The 21,579-nt window shown below is 38.9% G+C and overlaps 1 protein-coding gene across 1 annotated transcript in view; it reads left to right on the plus strand.

The window, feature by feature from the left end:
• LOC139714270 (cleavage and polyadenylation specificity factor subunit 1-like) overlaps positions 1-20,948 on the plus strand; it is a 38,845-nt gene extending 17,897 nt beyond the window's left edge. The window contains exons 20-39 of the mRNA XM_071625987.1: positions 1,055-1,230; positions 1,824-1,960; positions 2,476-2,562; positions 4,230-4,311; positions 4,864-4,961; positions 5,318-5,408; positions 6,018-6,107; positions 6,504-6,674; positions 7,362-7,514; positions 9,330-9,446; positions 10,409-10,499; positions 11,066-11,150; positions 12,115-12,256; positions 12,378-12,530; positions 14,446-14,622; positions 15,462-15,528; positions 16,547-16,753; positions 17,877-18,006; positions 19,546-19,684; positions 20,361-20,948. Coding sequence (XP_071482088.1) covers positions 1,055-1,230; positions 1,824-1,960; positions 2,476-2,562; positions 4,230-4,311; positions 4,864-4,961; positions 5,318-5,408; positions 6,018-6,107; positions 6,504-6,674; positions 7,362-7,514; positions 9,330-9,446; positions 10,409-10,499; positions 11,066-11,150; positions 12,115-12,256; positions 12,378-12,530; positions 14,446-14,622; positions 15,462-15,528; positions 16,547-16,753; positions 17,877-18,006; positions 19,546-19,684; positions 20,361-20,408 — 2,441 coding nt within the window. The 3' untranslated portion in view covers positions 20,409-20,948. The remainder of the gene's footprint in view (positions 1-1,054; positions 1,231-1,823; positions 1,961-2,475; positions 2,563-4,229; positions 4,312-4,863; positions 4,962-5,317; positions 5,409-6,017; positions 6,108-6,503; positions 6,675-7,361; positions 7,515-9,329; positions 9,447-10,408; positions 10,500-11,065; positions 11,151-12,114; positions 12,257-12,377; positions 12,531-14,445; positions 14,623-15,461; positions 15,529-16,546; positions 16,754-17,876; positions 18,007-19,545; positions 19,685-20,360) is intronic.
• Positions 20,949-21,579: the final 631 nt, after the last annotated feature.

The raw sequence follows: 21,579 nt of genomic DNA on the forward strand, positions 1-21,579 counted from the left end.
CTTTCCTTATATTTATGCAATGCCTGAAGGATTTTTTTTTCCTTGATGTATGCATGTATAACCCAATATATATTCTGTGGGAAGTTTCTTGCCAAAAGGTCAAAGGTCAAAAGGTCAAAGGTCAAGTGAAAGTGCTAAATTGCACTTCTTCCTCCATATCTCAAAAGTAACTCAAGGTATTATCATGAAACTTACATATTTATGCATGTTCTACCTAACAGTGATTCTCTTTGGAACTGTGAGGTCAAAGGTCAAAGGCCAGGTTTAGATAATACTAGTATTTTACCATTTGAAACTGAAATTATACTTTTTCTCAATACCTTGAATATTACTCAATGCATAAACTTATAAAAGGGTCAAAAGTCAAGTAAAAATCATCAGTTCCCCCAAATACCTGCACGCTGACGTTTTAATCATTCATCCAATTGAACCTAGTTCTAGGAAAGTGAACATTCAGCACATTTGTGGCAAACCTGTCACTTTAATATTTTGCCAATTGTGTGAAACTGTCATCACACATTGTCAAGACATTGTACTATAGACCTATTAGGAGAACCATGCATTATGGCGGAGGCATACACCAGTCGCCGTAGGGACATTTCTAGTTCAACTTTGAAGTTGTGGCTGAGTCCTTGAGATAAGATGGCGTATAATTTCAGAGAAGAGTGGCAGTGTGAGCAACAGAGTGTTCTCCATAAAACTTGGCCTGAATAACTGGACAATCTAAAGATCTTTCTGAGCTGATCTGAGATTTTTGGGAGGGCACATACTTCACTAAAGATTCACTGATATATTCTGGATCCATTGGAGGAAGACACTGGTAAATCAGGAGTAGTACTTTGCATGTAGGAAGTGAAATGGTAGACAATGACTGGCCTAGAAGCAAGTCTTCTACTCCCTTGACGGAGAAGAGGAAAATGGTGGATGTAGGACAGCACACAAAAATGGAGGGATGATATCTCCTGCATCTATGCAAATGAGATGAAATATGTTGCAATGGGGGTTGGGCGTGCTAGAAAATTCAATCTTGGATCCGTCCCATGGATTCGTGCAGTGGAACAGGTGCAGCACATCATCCTGGATGTTGGGTCGCCGGTCGTCCACTGCTCCCTGGCTGACCCTTACCTCCTGATGCTGACGGAGATGGGTGCCCTCGTCCTCCTCACCCTGAAGCCAGACCAGCAGGGGACGGGGCATCGTCTGCAGACAACCAAGCCACAACTCCCCCAGGTTGGTCTCTGCTTCCCTGTCCCTTCTGATGAGGGCAGTTTAAAGCTAAAACATAGTTCTCAGAAGGGCTGAAAATTCATCTTCCACAATTTAGAATTTGCTTGGAATACATGGTAAGGGTCACCCAAGACACTTGTCCGGCTGACACGATTGTGCCAGGATGATGAGTTGTTTTGGAGTATCAAAAGTGTGAAATAATTTCCTTTGTATGCATACGACTTTGATTCCTGAAGCACCCTCCCATTCACATTGTGGGTAGGTAGAACATTACGTGATGATCGATCATACCCTTGCAATCATATTTCCCAACAAGTTACATGCTATTCTCTCTTTTGTGGAAGATCAGTGGATACTGCTATGGCTCGATTTATTGATAATCAAGAGAGCAAAATCATATGAGAACTATATTTTCCCTTTAAGCTTATGCCAAAGATTACTTGTACGGTATTTCTCTACTTAGTTTTACACCTTGTGATTGAATTGTGGCCCATCAAATTTGCATTTATGTTTTGTGTACACCCTCAATGAGTAAAACTCAATGCCTGTGCCCTCTAAAGAGGAAGTCAGTACCAGAATGTGGTTTCCCTTTGCAGAAATCAAAGATTTTGACACTCGCCACCTTCAAAGACAAGAGTGGAGTCTTCACCACGGCCTCTCAGACAGCTGCTGGTGGAGAGAGTGGGGTGGCAGAGAAAGCAACCAAGATAGAACCAAGCATCCAGGACACAAGGTAACAATGATACTGGAAATGCCAGTGAAATGTTAATGTGATATTTCCTAAGATTTGTTGCCATGGTGTGAGTAATAAAACCCAGTTTTCTGAAGGATTTGTTGTTGTTGTTGATAGTTTCAGTAGCAGGGTAAGTAACATTGAATAGGTAAGGCACGAACAATGGCCAACCATTTTTTTTCTATGCACTTGATATAAGGGTTGATGCTTACCAAGTGAATTAAGTTTTGTTTGATAAAGCAAAACCTTTTCTTCTGTGCATGTACACCTCAGAATAGACTAGAAGTTCATAATAAATGTGCAAATATGACCTCTGTTGCTAATGTAACTGATGACAAAACTAATTTTGGATTTGTACCTATGCAAATTTTTAGCCCCCAGAGACCTGTAGAACATAAGATGCAAGTGCTGAACATGAACTTGTTAGGTATATCTATTTATCTGAAGCTCTGCTTGCCTGTAAGTCATAAATATGACACATCTAACTCACATCTTTTTTACCCCTTGTCTTTTAGTACAATTGATGATGAAGATGAGCTGTTGTATGGATCTTCTGAACCTGTAAACTTCTCTCCGGCTGTCAAGGTTGAAGAAAAGCCCAGGTAACGTGATTCAGGCTTGCATGAATCATCTTTAATGTTTAAGCAGTTTTGTCTGCCCTAAAGTTTGTGTTGTAATATCACTGGGATTGGTGTGAAAGAAAAACATACAGATATGTTTTCCCTCTTCTTCTGACTCAACATGTTTATGGTAGCATAGTCCATTGTACAAATAGAAATGAAATGAAAATATGTCATAAACTTATTTGTACTTGTGTGGACAATTGTTTATGCTCAGCAAAATCCTGTGCTATGATTCAGACATTACATATAACAAGGAATAGTGTCTAAAATTTTAATGTCCCATTTGTTGTAAAGAGTGATATCAAAAGAAAAATCATGAATGGTATTGGCAGTATTTTTTTTCACAAGCTACATCATTCGGATGAAGTTGTTTAGTGCACCTGTAGCTCACCAGAAGAGCATTTCTTAACAAAATTTCATAATTAAACTGGGTTTGCAATGTTTCTTGTGACATAGATTTGCCATAAAGGAGATGTCGTAGGATTCGTTTTGAAAGTTCCGGCTAAATGCAATAACCATCGGAGAGATGTTTGTTTGTACATTGCCAAATGGTATTTCTTCCAATAGGTAGTACCATCTACCCTTATTCAGTTTGGCAGCCAGTAGCATGTATATTGTCAGCATCTTTTTTTTTTTTTCAGTTTGTACTATGTTTGCTCTGTTGTGATCTTCCCAAAGTGCATACTTCATAGGTATTACTGTAAAAGTGGTTTCTTTCGCGGTGGTTTTATTTTCGCGCTTTTCGCGCTTTGAGGTTGAACCGCGAATTTAACATCACGCGAAAATGTTTTGAACCCGTTGCTTGTTACAACGCTATCATTACCGACCGCGAATTTAAACACACGCGAAAAAGTCGGCACCGATGGAAACCGCGAAAGTTTCTGTACGCGAAAGAAACCACTTTTACAGTAATACATGAAAACTAACCATTCTTTGATTAAACAGTAGACGGATAATCTATGAAACAGACAATAAAATACTACTCTCCCAAACTATTTTGGGGAGTTCTGATATTGATCAATTTAGAGATTAATAAAAAGATTTGCTTTGTGTTTTCTTTTATTTATATGATATTGATAGCAAGCTACAAATTTTGTGGTAAAAGACACAATGAATTTTTATTCCATTGGATGGCATAAACAGACCGTATTTGGTATATAGGGAAAAGTTACTTTCCTCTTATGACGTTAACAAATCGCATGTCCAGTAAAGTGTACAGGAGACTCTTGGTATTGCGAATGAAGCCCTCGGGACAAAATTTTGGTATATGCAAACAATGATGTATATAAAATTCTATGGATGATACTGTAAAACCAGAAATGTCCCCATCTTAATTTCGCAAATTTCGCGAGAGCCAAAGATTTGCAATATTAAAATGCACATGAAAGTTCTCGTCTACTCCGTATGCATTGAATACCAGTGGCAGTTCTCGAAATTTGCATGCTGTGCAAAAGGGGCCATCACCTCCAATTCATGAAAATTTCATGCTGCAGAAAATAACTTGCTGTGCAGTAACCATGGGAACTTGAATTTCTACATGTACTTCGTTGTAATGAAATTTTTATTATACATGTATCCATGTTGGCTTTAACGGGAGTGCACTGTATTTTATTTCCTGTGTCATGTTGTATGATAATGACCAACAGCTTGAGCTCTGAGGAGACAGAGAAGTCTATGATGGAGCCCAGCTACTGGTGTGTGTGCTGCAGAGAGAGTGGTCAATTGGAGGTCAGTCAGTGGGTCAATGTCCACTACTTAATTGCCACTTGACTTTTGTGTTTTGGAGACTATTACACGTTTGATTTATAGATTGAAAAAAAAAATCCAAATGAATGAGTAAATGACCAGATAAATACACTGTAGATGACATGCAGAGAGACAGATGAATACTTCTCGTATATTGTTGAATAGATAGATAAATGAGTACAATACATATAAAAGATACGCTCTAAGCCAAGAAGATTTATGTGTGTGTGTATGTATGTATGTAGTATTTGTGTATATATGTATGTATGTGTGTTTGTGTATAGTTTTCATTTGTCTCACATCATATCGCATGGAAGGAATATTTTGAGCACTTTTTGTAGATTTACAACATGGGATTCTACTTTTTTTGTAACAACAGCTAATGATTCATGTAATGAATATGATGTGTCTTTCTGGAATGTAAGATGAAAAGGTCCTTAAATTACATTGAGATTACTGTCTCTCTCTCTCACCTAAATGTGTTCTACCTACAAGTCTTCAACTTTTAATGTTGTGTTGCTGTCGTTCTTTCAGATTTACAGCTTGCCTGATATGGCAGTGGTGTTCCTGGTCAAGAACTTTCCCATGGCAACCAAAGTTCTGGTGGACAGTGGCTCGACCTTCACCTCAGGGTCAGTATCAGTGTCCGAATACAAGCATTGGTTTCACCTCAATAGCAATCAAGTGTGCTATGTGTATCATTCAGTGAGGTTAGCTTCACTGTGTGAAGTGTAAAGAATGAAACATGACAATTATATCTGCAGTTACTTCATTTTGATGTCATACCTGACTGTGTGAATTTCTTCATTCATGCCAGGAATACTGTCAATACGCAGTCACATGCATGAATGAAATGAACACTAAAGTGTACAGCATAAGAGATGATTTTGGAAACGTTCAATGTCTGTGATAAGATGGCAGTATAACCCCTTTTTGTTTAATAAGTGTTTACTCATTTGTTTGTTTGTTTTTTGTTTGTCCTCACCAGGGATCAGACCCAGCAGCACGAGATGTTGCAGCAAGTCCAGGAAGTCATGCTCGTCGGTCTCGGGCACAACTCCAGAAAGATCTACATGCTGGTGAGACATTGATTGCAATTTCGATATATCTTCTCATTGTGCAATATTTGTTCCATGACATTTTACTCCTGCGACAATTGCTCCAATGAAATATTTGCATGCTAAGCCAAACATGAATTCATCCCACAAACTTAACCTTAACCCTAATCCTAAATCCTCACATCAAACTTGATCTGAAACCCTATCACAACCCTAACCCTAACCATAAGTCCTTAGAGAAAATAAGACTTGAGCAAGTGTCGCAGGAGCAAATGTCGTGTCACCGCATTATCATCATCATTGTCATTTCTCCAGTTGTGTATTGATGGGTGACATTGACCAAGTAGAAGAGTTGAACTCATGCTTTAGTGCACCCACAGCATTTTATTTTTCAAATTCAGTAGCAAATGTTCAGGTATGATAAAGACAAGAAAAGGGACTGCAAAGAAGAACCATGAATTATTGATACAAGATTGTGAATTTAATTGATTTTAAGGTGTTATATCTTCCATCCAAGTGTTGATGATATTAATTAGGTATACTTCAAGATGATTGTTATTTCCTAAGTGGTGTTGTTATGAACTCATATTCCATTGTCCTAGTATGGAATTGTTTTACTTTTTCCTCCAGGCTCTGGTTGAGGATGATCTTCTGATCTACGAAGCCTTCCCGTACCATAGTGTCGTGCAGGAAAACAAGCTCAGAGTCAGGTTCAGGAAGGTTAGTTTGCACTCTGTAACGATGCGTATAACACTTTAAAATGAAAAGTTCTGTTTGGCCAGAATTCAAAACTGCTGCCATTGCATAATTGATGATACACTTGTGCCACGACTGCATGATTAATACTTTAGAATGTATATGTAGGTATATGCTAAATGATTGAAAATCTTGAAATCAAAGAAAACACAACAAATGTTTTATTTTTTGCCACCACGAGCATCGTGAGGGAATATGACATTCATTCATGTTCACTATCATCTCTTTTCCATGTGCAATTTAAGTAGCTGATTATACACGCAAACTTTCATTCTTGGTTGTTTGGTCATCTGATAACTAACCCCCATTTTGTTGAGTTATTCCTAATGAACGTCCATTGGACATCTCTCTGTGTCCCAGGTGCCCCACAACATCCTGATGAAAGTGAAGAAGACTAAGGGGGCCAAGAAGACGACAGACGGAGCTGGCAAACCCGAGCCGGACTCCGAGGTGGAGGGCAGTGAGCAGACGAAGCCGACAAGACGCATCAACCGATTCAGAGAATTCCACAACGTCTCAACATACTCAGGGGTGCGCAACCCCCTCACCCCTTTCCCACCTTCCCTCCTCCCCCTCCCCCTCCCTCTTTCAGTCACAACTTTGAGGTGACATCTTTAAATTTCAACAATATCTGATATACCATCATATTTCACAAAATGAATGTTTGTCCCCAGGTTATTAAGTCATATTCTTTTCTGGTCTTGATGGAAGATGCTTGCTATTAATCCGTTGAGAACAGTTTGATTTTGCTTCAACACGCATTTCCCATAGACATCTGCCCAAGTATACTCTGGACTCGTCCTCAACGGGTTAAGATGTTTAGCTGGCAACCATTATTTGTGTTCCGAAAAGGACTAAGGAGCATGTAAACTTGTGAAAGTGTGTCACTTGAGTGTCAATCAAGATCCTTCCAATATTAGGATTAAAGTCAGCCATTACAAAGGCTGTGAAGGTACAACTTTTTCATCTCATAGATTATGGTAGAGTAATCCACTTTGAAAAGTAATTTGTCAAGCAATCCTCTACTACAAATATTTATAAGTATGAGACTCAAAAGTAAAAGGACCAAGATAGTCTAAGATCGCTTTGAGATTACAAGTGAGCAGAGAACTTGTATTGAATTTGAGAAGGATATGCTTAATGTTTGTTTGAAGAAAAATAGAAAGAAGGAAAGAATTTATGGGTTGATGCATTTCAACTTTTTCCACCGATTCCCAGGTTTTCATCAGCGGGTCTCACCCGTACTGGCTGTTTGTCACCACAAGGGGCGCCCTTCGGATGCACCCGATGCCGATTGATGGGGCTATCTCCTGCTTTGCCTCCTTCCACAATGTCAACTGCCCGCATGGTTTCCTCTACTTCAACCGAAAGGTAGAAAACCACTTTTGGTGCTAGGGTCTAACATTTCATATGTAAAGCCAGAATATAGTTTTTTGGCACTGCGAGATCATGATTTTCTCTTTTTTTCCCCCCAGATTATGCAAGAGAAAAATATTTGAAATGCTTGCAAGGAAGGTTTATGCATAAAGATTTCTTTAGGACCAAAGTTTAAACTGTTGTATTTCTGGTGACACAACATTTACTCCTGCGACAATTGCTCTGGTCTTATTTTCTCCAAGGACCTAGGGTTAGGGTTAGGGTTATGTTTGTGGGTAGGTTTTAGTTTGACTTAGCCTGTAGATATTTCGTGGAGCAATTGTCACAGGAGCAAATGTCATGGAACCTTATTTCCAACGTAGCTTGTTTTCATAGAATATAAACAGTATAAGAATAAACAGATCGAACGTACAATCTTTTTCATGGAGAGGCAAAAAAAAAAAAAAAAAAAAAAAAATCCCTTCATTCTTGTAACTTACCATACCAGAGGCTGGTAAATTATGAATTAAATCAAGAGAGAATGGAGGTGAGAGGAGGCATTGAGTATTTGTTCAAACATCATTGTCTCACTGCCATGAACTGGCTTTAACCTTGGTGGTAGTGCTGCTGCCTAGTAAGCAGTAAGTGATGCCGGTTCCAATCCCAAGCTACACGTACGTTGTAGTTCCCTCTTCATCACCTGCTGTCCATAGTAAAATAGATTGAGCATACAATGTCATTAACGTAGAGTGACAGGAAGAACAAATCTTTATAAATGCAAAGTTTATAAGCCAACTTAAACGATGGTTGATTTATGATGTCCACACCTAAATATCGGTGAGATATGTTTCAGATATGTTGAGCCAAATCAATTGAATTTATGACTGTACATTGAATGGCTCAATACGTCTGTGTGCATGTTTTTTTCGGTGACACAACATTTGCTCCTGCGACAGCTGCTCTGTTCTTATTTTTCTCCAAGTACTTAGGGATAGGGTTAGAATTGTGATTAAGATTTTATGTTGGGTTTTGTGTGGGGATTAGGAGTAGGATTAGGGTTATGTTTGTGGGTAGACTTTATGTTTGGCTTAATGTGCAGTTATTTCATGTTATAAAATGGGTTCAAGAATGTAGCCAATAGGAAGCGCTGAAATGAGTCACGTGTGCGTGCATGATTTTCTTACCAACATGCATGGGCCGGCCCGCCGTGCAAAAAAACGTAAAGTCACTGTCGTCACAATGTTTAAACTAGCAGTGCACACTCAATCAGTTGTTACAAGTGCGTCGCGCGCTACTATACGCGCTGTCAATCCTGTAAACAACTTCTAGTTCGGGCTGCCAGCCGGCCTTTCTTGTGCATAACATGTGGCGTACGTAATATATTATACGCTTGTACGTACAGTACTTATATGTGCGGGATAACCGAGTGCGACGTGCGTAATGTTTGGGATGAACATCTTCGGACATCTTGCTACATGTAGCTGACTGGTATTGACCCACAAAGATACACAAAAAATGCTGTTAGTTTTCCACCCATTTTATAAATCAAATAATACACAGGTTTGAGTTCGTGACATTAGTGGAGATGCAGCTCACTCTCGGGTATTTACAATGTGCAACATGCACTCGGCTTCGCCTCGTGCATGTTTCACAATTGTAAATACCCTCGAGTGCGCTACATCTCCACCAACGCACTCTCACCTGTGTATTATTTGTATAAGAGCAAACACAAACAGACACACATACACATAACATGCAGTGTACATACACAAGCCAGTGTCATGGAACAGATTCTTTTTACCTTACTATCTTCCCCACCAACCTCTACAGGGCGAGCTGCGGATATGTGTCCTCCCGTCCCATCTGTCCTACGATGCCCCCTGGCCAGTCCGAAAGGTCCCCCTGAGGTGCACCCCCCACTTTGTGGCATACCATGTGGAGACCAAGGTAAAGAAAAACTTAGTGTGGAAACATGTGAGGCAATTTTTACCATGTGGCATGGAATTGCATTTTTTTTTTTCTCAGATACCCCTCTCCACCTAACTCTTTATATTTACTGGATTAAAAAAAAAATGAAGAAAATAAAGAAGAGTATAACTTGTCTCGCATGTCTTGCAATAATAGCAATAAATAGATAATTGTCAGACACCAAAGGGAAAGACAATCAGATACAGTGATAAATAGATAAATTTGCATACATAGTCACTTTCAGAAAGTCACTTTATCATTGCAGAGGATGAAGACATTCTGAGAAATTGCCATGGATATCAGACATCAATCACGCATCAGATCAAAATTTCCACCTAACCCATTAGGAACTGAACTGTCCGAAACCACCCGTCAGCTCTTTAAAAAAAAAGATAGTTTTATGCCTTAGTGTTTTCATTGTTTTCATATAGAATTATGTAATTTTAAAGAGGTCAAAGGTCAACGAAAATATGTCAAAATTATTTCTGTGACACACAAGTCTCTTTGTAAAGTCATCATAGGCTTTCAAATAAACATATAACTTATAATAGACAAAATTTACATGCAGTGAGCTATTTTGCATAATTTAAAAAGTTGTTGACATGAGAGTAATATTGCTGTACCTTCTGGGGAACAATAGACCATTATGTACGGAATCATTTCAGGTGCTAAAGGGTTAAACTGAGAGTCAGAGAGGTACACTTATCAGGGGCGGATCCAGGAATTCCATAAAGGGGAGGCGCCTTTACAAAATTAAAGGGGGCGCAGCCCCCCCCCCCCCCCCCCCCCGCTTTTTTCTTTTTATTTCTTTTGTTTTAACCAAAAATAAAGAGGGGGCGTGCCCACGGTGCGCCCCCTCTGGATCTGCCACTGCTTATTCTCATGACTTGACTGTTACGTCTTTTTGAGAGTAAGATGAAAAATTTGTGTCCTTTTTTCAGACGTATTCCGTTGTGACGAGCGTCCAGGAAACAAAGACGACAGTGTGGAGGGTTGTTGGAGAGGACTTCTCTGAGGAGCCGATAGAGAGAGGTGAGTCTGGCAAACTTAGAAGAAAACAAGGTGTAACATCACAGTAATAGGCTGCGCGCCGTGCGCGGACCACAGAACCGCGTACGGCAGAACCGCATGCAGAATGACATCTCGTTACGTGTACGCGCAACATTGATCAAGACTTACGTTGCTTTGCTGTAGCAATTAAATAGCTTGATTAGGTTGATGCGGTAAAGCAACGTTTGTGTTGATTTGTGCAAATTACACTAGAAATATGGGATCTAATGAAATTGATTGCATTCAATGTATTGTTGATACTGTTGGTCCTTTTTTTTTGAGGGTGAGATATGAAGTATTAAATAAAAACAGAAAAAGAGCTGTGTGTTTGCAAAACTTTAAACTCAGTTTTCTGGAAAAGAGGTTGCATGTAGATACATTGTTTTGCTATCTCATGGCCGATTTGGCCATGATACCTAGGAGTAAGTGAAATTATCTCAAGAGATGCATATCTTGAGAGTTGACAATTCAACTACTGTTACTTGCATGTGTATATTTTCTCATTTACTTCGTGTTTTGAGGGTTTGTTTGTTATCGTCCCCTCCCAGATGACAGGTTTGTTCACACCGTCAAGGACTTCTTCTCTATCCAGCTCTTCTCCCCTCTCAGCTGGGACGCCATCCCCAACACAAGGTGAGATCCTGTCTTTTGTGCCCCCCCCCCCCCCAAAAAAAAAAAGAAAAGAAAGAAAAGAAAACAAACCATCAAGCTTGCTTTCTATGACTGTGGTTTAACAGTGACAGTGAGTAATCGTGTTTCCTCTTTCTAATTTTATGTGTTTCTTGAGTGTATGTGGATATGTGGCTTCAGTTATAATATTTACATTCTGGTAGTAATGGTATATTTATGTGATGCATTTATATACAAGTGTTGTTTGATTCACTCTTAAGTTATATGTAACGTGATATGTGATCTTCATGTTTCATGTATTTTCAAGATGCAGACTTATTGTGAAACTGCAGAGCACCTTTGGAAAGCAGTTTTGTACAAGTGAAGATGCCAACCCTGCACGATAACACTAAAAAAAAAATGAATGAATGAAACAATAGCAATCCAAAGAAAACATGCTTGTATCTACAATGTTGGAACTGCCTCCATGAATGTGACAATGATAAAAGCCATTTAGACAAGATGTGTCAATTATAAAAGCTCACCTCTCCATGCTTGTGACTTCACTCAGTGAGATTGCAGATATTTTGAGCTAGTCATTCACGTATCAACTGAATTCCTAATTGCAGATAGAAACTTGGTTTTGTTACATTGTTGTATTGGCAATGACACTATTTCGTCCATTTCCCTTAGACCTCATGCTCATGGGAAAAGGGGTATGTAAGCATACAGGGTATATGCTGAAAAATTTGTGCTGTTAAATGCCTTAATGCAACTTTAAATAGCACTGTTATGTTTTCCTTCAATTGTGTTCTTATGGTAAAGGAGGGAAATGATGGAGTGTGATATTGCCTTTTTAAAGCGATTTTAGTAGAATTTTGGAAAGTGAAATCTTTGCCAATGACTGTAGTTACTTGCTGTAGAGGGACATGTTTGTGCTTTAAAGCAAAATTTCCTAGAAGTGATCATGTTGTCTTTTCAATTTCAGAATCGAGTATGAGCCAGCAGAGCAGGTCACATGTCTGAAAGTGGTCAACCTGAACTCTGAGGGCAGTATAACAGGGAGGAAGGGTTTTATGGCTGTGGCGACGACCCACGTGTACACCGAAGATCTCCAGAGCAGAGGATCTGTAAGTTGTATTTCCATGACAGTTTGATATTATGTGTGGTCACATATTTATGTAGCTCTTCATGTGGGTGTTGTAGAGTGGACAGTGATTGTGGCTTATTTTGTTTACTTGTTTGCTGCAGATATACATCTATGATGTCATCGAGGTTGTGCCGGAGCCAGGCCAGCCACTGACAAAGAACAAGCTGAAGCCCCTCTACTCCAAGCGGCAAAAGGGACCGGTCTCCACCCTGTGTGACGTCCTGGGATACCTCCTCAGCTCTGTGGGGCAAAAGGTCAGTGTTAGTGGACATCGGCCATAATACTTTCTGACGGACAACATATAACATCGTGCTAGTGCTAAGTTGTACTTTTCACAAGCTGCTTTAAAGGCATAATTTACCATTTGCAAATGACACAAAAACCCAGCATTAGTTCTTTGAAGTAGTTCTAGAATGTGAGTCAGGGAGAGAAACAACTGCTGTAAAATTTTGAATCGGTAAAATTGATGTTTAGTATTGTTAAATATACAAAATGTGAACAATAGTTATAATAAAGATGTTTCCAGACTAAACTGTTTACAGTTACTGTTTATTGAGAAAAATACAGATATCTCCGTATATTTCAGGCTTTATCGTGAAATTTTTATATGATAGGATGCTTCGTGGTACAACAGACCTACACATATGCATTAAATGTCATATCTTGATTTTTTTTTTTTAATCACTGTTCCCAAGGATAAACAAGACCTTTAAAGTACACTGGACAGAATGACCAATGACATCTTAGGCCTCATATGCCATTGACAGTCCTAACACAAATTTCTGAAGGCACTTAAAGGCATAATTTACCATTTGCAGATGAAACAAAAACCCAGCTTTGGTGCTTCAAAATAGTTCTAAAATGTGAGTTAGGGTTAGAGACAACCAACGTAGAAATTTGAGTCAGTATAATCAATGCTAAGTATTGTTAAATATACAAAATGTGAACAATATTTATAATAAAAATGTTTCCAGAATAAACCGTATACAGTTATGGTTTATTGAGAAAAATAGTAATATCTCCTTATATTTTTGGCTTTATTGCAAAATTTTTACATGGTAGGATGTTTTGTGATACAACTGACCTACACATATGCATCAAATTTGATATCTCGAACATTTTTGAAATCACTACTCCCAAAGGTAAACTGTACCTTTAAACAATATGAATATGGAGAATATTTCATAATCTCTGCGACAAAAGAATGAAGATTTGTGAAGGAATGCATAAAAAAAAACCCACTCTTTTATGCTTAAAACTGCAGCAATCTAACACAAAACACTTAGAATGACCAATCAATTTTATATTACCAGACAGGAATTTGATTTGCAAGAATCTGGAAATTCTTTGCATATTGTGAGCATCAGAAGTTCCAATACAAGTTTTTGGCATGTTACTCTCCAAAGAACTTATCTAATCATGTGCTATTCCTCACACAGGGACCAGATATCATCCTGATCACATGAAAAGCATACTGCCCAAACTGTTAATCCCTCTTTTGCTCAAAAAGAAGACATTCTGTCTTTTTTTACAGAATATTCATACAACGCTTCATCACTGAAGAATTCCATTTCATGTCATATGAAAGAAGTAAAGTTTGTTCATCATTTCAAATCATTTTAAAAAGCTTTCCTTTTTTGAGACAACTTTTTTGAGACTACAGTACATAATGATTTCTAAAGTGGAACGTTTCTACTTCTGTGCAGAGACATTTAATTAGTAACATGTGCTCTGTAGGATTTGTGGTTATGATTATGACAATTATCTATTGATATATTGCAGTTTTGTTTCTGGTTGTAATGTTTTTGTTGCTGTTAATGGTGATTGTTAAGAGTTAGGGTGATTAGGTGATTATATGCTATTTGTTTTGGTTGTGGTTGCAGTTGTGGTTGTGGTATTTGTTACAGCTCCTGTTCCAGTTGCAGTTGCAGTTATACTTATGACTGTGGTCCTACACCTCATTATCATGATTTGAAAAAAAAAAAAAAAAAAAAAAAAACCTGCTTGATTAATTTTATGGGTATCTGGCTTTGGTATGCTATATGCCATTAAGTTTCAGTTGATCTGATTAAAATTGGGGGAAAAATTCCCCAAGGTAAGGTCCAAAGTCACTATGTAGTCAAGAATTGCCATTTTTCAGCTGCATTTTTCATATTGTCCTTTGTGTAGGTTTACATGTGGCAGTTCAAGGATAATGACCTAGTTGGACTGGCCTTCATCGACACCCAGATCTACATCCACAACGCTGTCAGCATCAAGCAGTTTGTCCTGGTCACCGACGTCATGAAGAGCGTCTATCTCCTTCAGTACCAGGAGCGGGACAGGACCCTGTCCCTTGTCAGCCGGGTGAGCTTGTTGCCTTTGTCACCACGGAAGTCTTGCTTTCGTTAAACTTTGTCCTAGGATATGATTGGGATGCATTTGTGTTCATTCTTTACACTCCCTCTTCTCCTCGGGATCTAATTTTGAAGAACTGCTGATTGTAATTGAGAAGATATAATCTTGTAGATGATGTACACCATATTGCTGTGCAGTGCTCTGAAACCTGAACTGCCAGATTTAATTTTGTGGATACCACATACTATACATGCTATATAATTTTGCAGTGTTTTTATATAGCCAATTGACTGCCTTCGCGAAATTATCAACTCGTGGAAATATTGCTACCTGTTAAAACAAATGCACTGTTATCTATAAGGTGGAAAATCACTGTGTTTTCGTCTGAAAAGAAATGATATTTGTTTCTGATTTCATGACAGTGGTTCTTGAGTGCAAATTATAAGCCACTCACAAATCTGTCCTAAAAGTCCAAATTCACCAAATGCACATGAAAGCTATGCTGTACACTGTGTGAGAGTTGCAGCATAGCAGAATTAAAGAAATGTAGTTAAACAGCTCAGCCTGTTAAGTAGCATGTATGACAGGACTACTTTACAGTCATATCAAAACTGTTAATGAATCATATTTGATCCTATTTATGTATTGTGATTTGATAAAGCAGATTAATACCTGATGGAAAAAAAAATTTACTGCAACCCTTCAGAGTCTACATTATACTACACTATACTATACTTATACTACATTACATTACTAACATTAGTTATCACGTTGAATATCATAGTTTATTTGAATGTGTATATGTTTGCTCCTCTTTTTTTTAATTTGCACCTTTGTAATCTTAATAGGATAGCAAACCGCTGGAGGTATATGCCTGTGAGTTCATGGTGGATGATAGCCAAATAGCATTCCTTGGTAAGTTCTCCATACAAAATTCTCTGTGCAAAATCATCTATTTTTTGCTCCTATTTTTTCTTCCAGTATTCCCTTCAATGCATGCAGATTTCAAGATGTATAGCAGAAAAGGAGAAATTTGCCAGAATGTAGGGGGATGTTCTTCAAAATCATTCTGTATAGTCAAAATGGTACAAATAACATGTTAATACCATATCTTACTGTAAAGCATGATATTTTCGCTGCAAAAAAAAAATTGTGAATTGGTGCCAGTGGCCTTTTCCGCGGTATGACATTTTTGCAAATTGCCGCTAGGATTAAATCCATATAATGTAGACAAGAACATTTTGATTTCGCAAATCTTGGTTCTCGCAAATTCATGAACTTTCCTAGTTTTACAGTATATTGTAGTATATATATGATATTGTACACTTTACCAATTGCTAGGAAACCAGGAAGTATCTAGTATGTAAATATTAAACCTATACAACATTGTGAATGTGTCTTTTTTTCTCTATCCTCTCTCATCCACTTCACCCCTCCTCCTTTCACCCCCTCCCCCATCCAAACCCTTACCCCCACCTCCCTCACTCACCCAATGCTGCACTCACCCCCTTCTCCACCCATCCCTTTCCTCCACTTCCCCACTCACACCCCTCACTCCACCCAACTCTTTTCTCCACTCACCCCAACCCTTCCCCCCCATCCAACCCCTCTCCTTCATTCCCTCACTCATCCCCCTCCCCCTACTAACCCCTCCCCTCACTCACCCACTCCACCACCACTAAACCCCTTTCCACCACTCCCCCACTTACCCCAACCCCTCCCACTCCTCCATCCATCCCTACCCCCTCCCAACCCAACCTCTTCCCTCACACACCCAACCCTTCCCCACTCCCCCCATCCACCCCTCCCCCTGCCCACCCAATCCCTTTCCTCACTCACCCCCTCCCCCACCCAACCCTTCCCCCCCTCCCCCATCCACCCCTTCCCTCACTCCTCCGCTCACCCACTCCCCCACCCTCATCCCTCCATCCAGCCTCTGATGTGGACAAGAACCTCATCCTCTTCCACTACCAACCGGAGGCCCGGGAGAGCAGCGGAGGAATGTACCTCCTCAGGCGGGCTGACATCAATGCCGGTGCCCACATCAACACCTTCGCCCGGGTCAGGTGTCGACTGACGGACCCCTCCAGTGAGAGACCACTGACCGGTCCAGTGGAGAGGCGGCATGTAGCATTCTATGGTGAGTCTGGTGAAGCCAGTTTTGACAAGTCCACTTTCAGCATGGACAACTTCCCCTTCTTTTATCCTTGTCAAAACATCAAACACTATGACATTTTGTAACTGATTGATAATTGCCCTACATCAACATGAATAAGCATCAAATAAATAAGTGCTTAGTAGCAGCCATGATAAAATTTATGAGCATACGTACTCGGGCAGGATTCAAACATAAGACCTCCTGATAACTGGACAGGCGTCTTATCCTCAAGACCACCAATGTCAATGTTGATATGGGGCAATTTGCCAATCAGTTGCAATAAAAACAAGTCTACGCAAAAATGACATAAATTTGAATTATGTAATCTTTCTTGAAGTAATTACAGTAACGGAGCATGGTCAGTCTATATGTAAATATAGAGATGAAATACATTGTAGTATCTCAGCAAGCTGAAAAGCTTAGGAAACAGTGAGCGTGTGTGTTAACAAATTATCCAGCAGTATTCATGTTGAGCTGTCCTCAAGTGGATTTCTCACCGTGCCCTTAGTATTAGAAAGGGATAGGGATTCAAACCTTGCCACAGCCTAAGTGTCCTCTAACAAGACATATTACCCACAATGCACCTCTCTACCAAGGTGTGGTAATGGTACATGGTTCAAAGCAGGACATGATTATGGATGGATTAAGTGCATACATGTGTTGTAAAGTGGCAGCATGGTTTGAATACTTCCGACAGTGTGAAAGAAAATATGTGTAGGTTTGATCCCACTGTCACTGACCTGTGGTATCCAGGCGACTCCTTTTACGACCAAGTCCTCAGGACCAGTAGCTTTTTGTGTGTGTGTGTGTGTGTGTGTGTGTGTGTGTGTGTCCAAATTTTGCTATAATCAAACAAATACTGTAAGATATACAATGTAACATGTGATTATCAGGGGACCTGAATATTTACTTTGTTTCAAAGAAATTTCACCATAAGCATGCTCGTAGTAATGGGAGCACCCTTTAATATGTTGTATAGTTCTGCACCATGACCTGTAAAAGTATTATCATAAAAGAAATGACAATGTCTGTTAATTATGATATGGTCATCTTTTGTTCTTGTCATCATTTCTCTATATCCTATACATGTATTTTTCCTCCCCAGCTACCCTGGATGGAAGTATAGGCCTTCTGCTGCCTATGATTGAGAAGACTTACAGGCGACTCCTCATGTTGCAGAACGCCCTCACAAACGGCATCCCGCACACCGGTGGTCTGAACCCTAAGTCTTATCGGTGAGCATGGACCATTTCAGACTCACTAGCTTTACTTGTCTCTGTCTTCATTCCTGTTTTGATGTCTTCACCCTATGAAAAGATTTATGTACAGGGAAACCCCGTTATAACGAGCTCGGATATAGCGAGATACCGCTTGTAACGAGGATATTTTACCGGTCCCATTTTCATTTGCACATATCAAAATGGTAAAAATATGCATACGTTTATAACGAGGTACCGGTTATAACGAGGAAAAAATGATGGTCCCACCGACCTCGTTATAACGGGGATTCCCTGTACTTTCTATTTAGGGTCCGTGGAAACAAGTTAGGAGCTTGACAAAGATTTTTGATTAAAGCTGTTAAAATACATAAAATAACAAGAAAATATGGGATATTTTTATTCGTTGTTTTGTTATAAGTGCATTATCATGGGAATGCTTTTGTATTTTGCTCAGTTGGATGATGGACTTACTTTAAAATGTTTAAAAATATTGCTCAGGCCATTTTGGAGTCAAACTCTTTATCTGTTGAATGTTGGGTTCGGCAGTTACAGATTTTAAGGAAGTTTCCATTGATATGAACAAGAATAGTTTCTGCATGCTAAATTTCAATACCTTAATATACACATATTGTCAAATATCATAAAACCTTTTTTTTGTGTGTAAATTCCTTTATGTTGTAGGATAAGACTAGAATGCTATGTTCAGTGTGTACTATGCTAGTCATGTCAGCTTCTTGCATCAGTTGTATATGTTCCATTCATAATGATACTCATGATAATACTGTAGCAGAGAGGCTTAAATAGTGGAGGCATGGAATCTATGTCATTTAATTGAATCAACTTCAAGTCATACAGACTTATATGATTTGTTTATTTGCATGTTCAATTTCATTCATTTATTTTTCATTGTTGCTTGTGCTTGCCGCTTTATTGTTTGTGTTCCGTATGAATGCTCCTAATGGGCCAATTTTACTAAGGTATTTGAAATCAAATCCAGAATATAACTTTAGTCCATGGACCAAAACGAGCATGAAAGAGGCTTACCATGCCCATGAGAATGTCAGTGTTTGTTCATTTTTGTATATCTGTTTTCTAGACACATTGGCCCGAATCTACGAAGGTGGTACAAATGAAACCATTTGAAGTCATTTCGTTGATGAAATGATTATTTTGTAACGAAATGACAACATTTTGTAACTAAGTGAACATTTTGTCCACGAAATGATAATTTCCTTAACGAAACGGTCATTTTGTCGACGAAATGACCAATTCAGTAGCAAAATATTCCGTGTCACACTTGGCGCTCCATGGTTTTTGTCCATGGTTCAAACCATGGTTTCATTTGTACCACCTTCGTGAATTCGGGCCTATATGTCACACACATTCAACTTCGCATATTCCATGGTATACATGTAAACAACCTTTGTTAATTTAGCCTAGTGTGTTGAACAATGAACACTCATCTTATGTTAGATTAATAGCTCTGTTTATAATTTGGTATATAGACCTATGAAGTTAATTCCTAAGCAACCTTTCAATGATTGTCACTACCAGGCATGTCAAGTCCCACGTCCGTTACCTTAGCAACCCGCATCGCAACGTCATCGATGGAGACTTGCTGATGAAGTACTGTCATTTGAGTGTAGTGGAGAAGAACGAATTTGCCAAGAAGATTGGAACAAGCGTGGATCAGGTATGTTATAAGGAAAGACGTAATGTATATCCCGGAGATATTTCATGCTTTCCATTGTTTAAAGAGACATTCAATTTCACATCAAAGCATTTGAAAGTGTCATCAGCGAAATTATTGTCTGAATTACTTTCTCTTTGTCTCATGCACTTCTAGCAATATTAGAGAATTTTATAAAAGTGTTAGTCTGTCATGTAACTGACAAATCACTGCTTTGAAGTTGATGTATCTTATTTCAATATTACTTTGACAAAAAAGTAAACTGTGATACCCTATATGCTATATCTATAACGGGTCTATTTTTTTTTTTTTGCAAATCGGGATTTCACAACAATTGTGTGAGTGGTTGAATTTGCAATCGTGGAGTACAGTAATGATCCGATAAATGTATGCGTGCACCTCACTTTCATGTCGGGATCACATATAATACTTTTGCACGTTGTAAGATTTGCGAATAGTACCCTACTTGATGAAAATTCACAAAAATAATCCCATTGTTAAATATATGGCATATACAATAGTGCTTTGAATTTATGTGTGTTTGTGTGTGTGTGTGCCTCTTTGTGAGTGACATCCTCACAAAAGGAGGCTGCCTACCTGCTTTGATATTTATTGCATTTATCATCTACCATTAACCTGCAATGCTGATTTTTTCTTGCTTTCTTCTTGTAACTCTCAGATTATGAGTGACTTGATGCTGGTGGAGACGCTGACCATGCACTTCTGAGGGGGCTAAGAGGCTGACCAAGAGATATCCTCCAATCTGGGCCCTTCTCGGCCAGTGGTGGCCACTCCTGCCTTTGGACGATGGCGTAGCATGTTCCATACCTTGACGCAAAGTCCTTCTCGATTGTGACAATTCCTGAAATCCAACAGACTTTAAGCTGAAGATGGTGGCAGTTGGCATCAGTTCAAATTGTGTTTTCAGCTCAGACCACTTTCGTATATGAGGAGATAATGCATTCCACAACTTTTCTCTTATTTTTGCAGTATGCCAACGGTATACTGCAGTCAGACTTTTTCAAATTGACTGGCTACTATGGCTGTGGTTTAAACCGTTGGCCTATTTACCTATTAGTGTTTGAAATACTATGGAATAATCAAAACGATTTTGAACTGATTACTCCATGTAAAATTTAGAGGCATCTAATGTTTTGTATGACTGAACGCATACGAAAGAACTTTAAATACTTGTTAGCGTGAGCTGCTGTGGTTCAGTGGACCAGACCAAGAACTATTAATCACAAGGTCCGTGATTCAAATCCCCTGGTAGCAGCAGTTGTGTCCCTTGGCAAGGCATTGATATTTCCTAACATATTCCTTCACAATGGAGTGAAAGCTGTGAGTCTTGTGGTCGGATGCATACATGCTTCCATAGCTTACTTAGCGACCATGCAAAACAAATCACAATATAGTTCAAGAATTCAATTCAAGAATTCAGTTCAACGCTATTCACAATCTATGATTCTTGCTAGATTCTGTATCTAAAGCAGTTCATGCACCGGTGAGTGCTTTAATCATATTTCACACCTGTGAATCCGATTGATTTGTCATTGTGCTGATATGGTGGCGGCTGTAAGGTTAGGAAAAAACATGCCCCCCCCCCCCCCCCCCCCCAAAAAAAAAAAAAAAAAAAAAAAAAAAAAAAATCCAAAAGAAATGAAACCAGTGTGTGTATCCTAAAAACCAGCCACTTGATAAATTCAAGATGATATTGACAAGTGTGCCTTGAAGCACAAAATAATTTCAGCGAATACACCCATAATACAATGTAGTAGAATTGTTCACAAACTACTACTGCAAATACTGATAAGCAGATATTGAAGAAAAAAAAAAAACCAACCCAACAAACTCAGCAATAACAATAACTGTGCAAAGAAATTAATAGACCAGAGGAG

The sequence above is a fragment of the Diadema antillarum genome, unplaced genomic scaffold (assembly GCF_040938485.1).
Source record: "Diadema antillarum isolate AM-2024a unplaced genomic scaffold, OU_Dant_1.0 seq00002213_RagTag, whole genome shotgun sequence".
NCBI classification, from domain to species: domain Eukaryota; kingdom Metazoa; phylum Echinodermata; class Echinoidea; order Diadematoida; family Diadematidae; genus Diadema; species Diadema antillarum.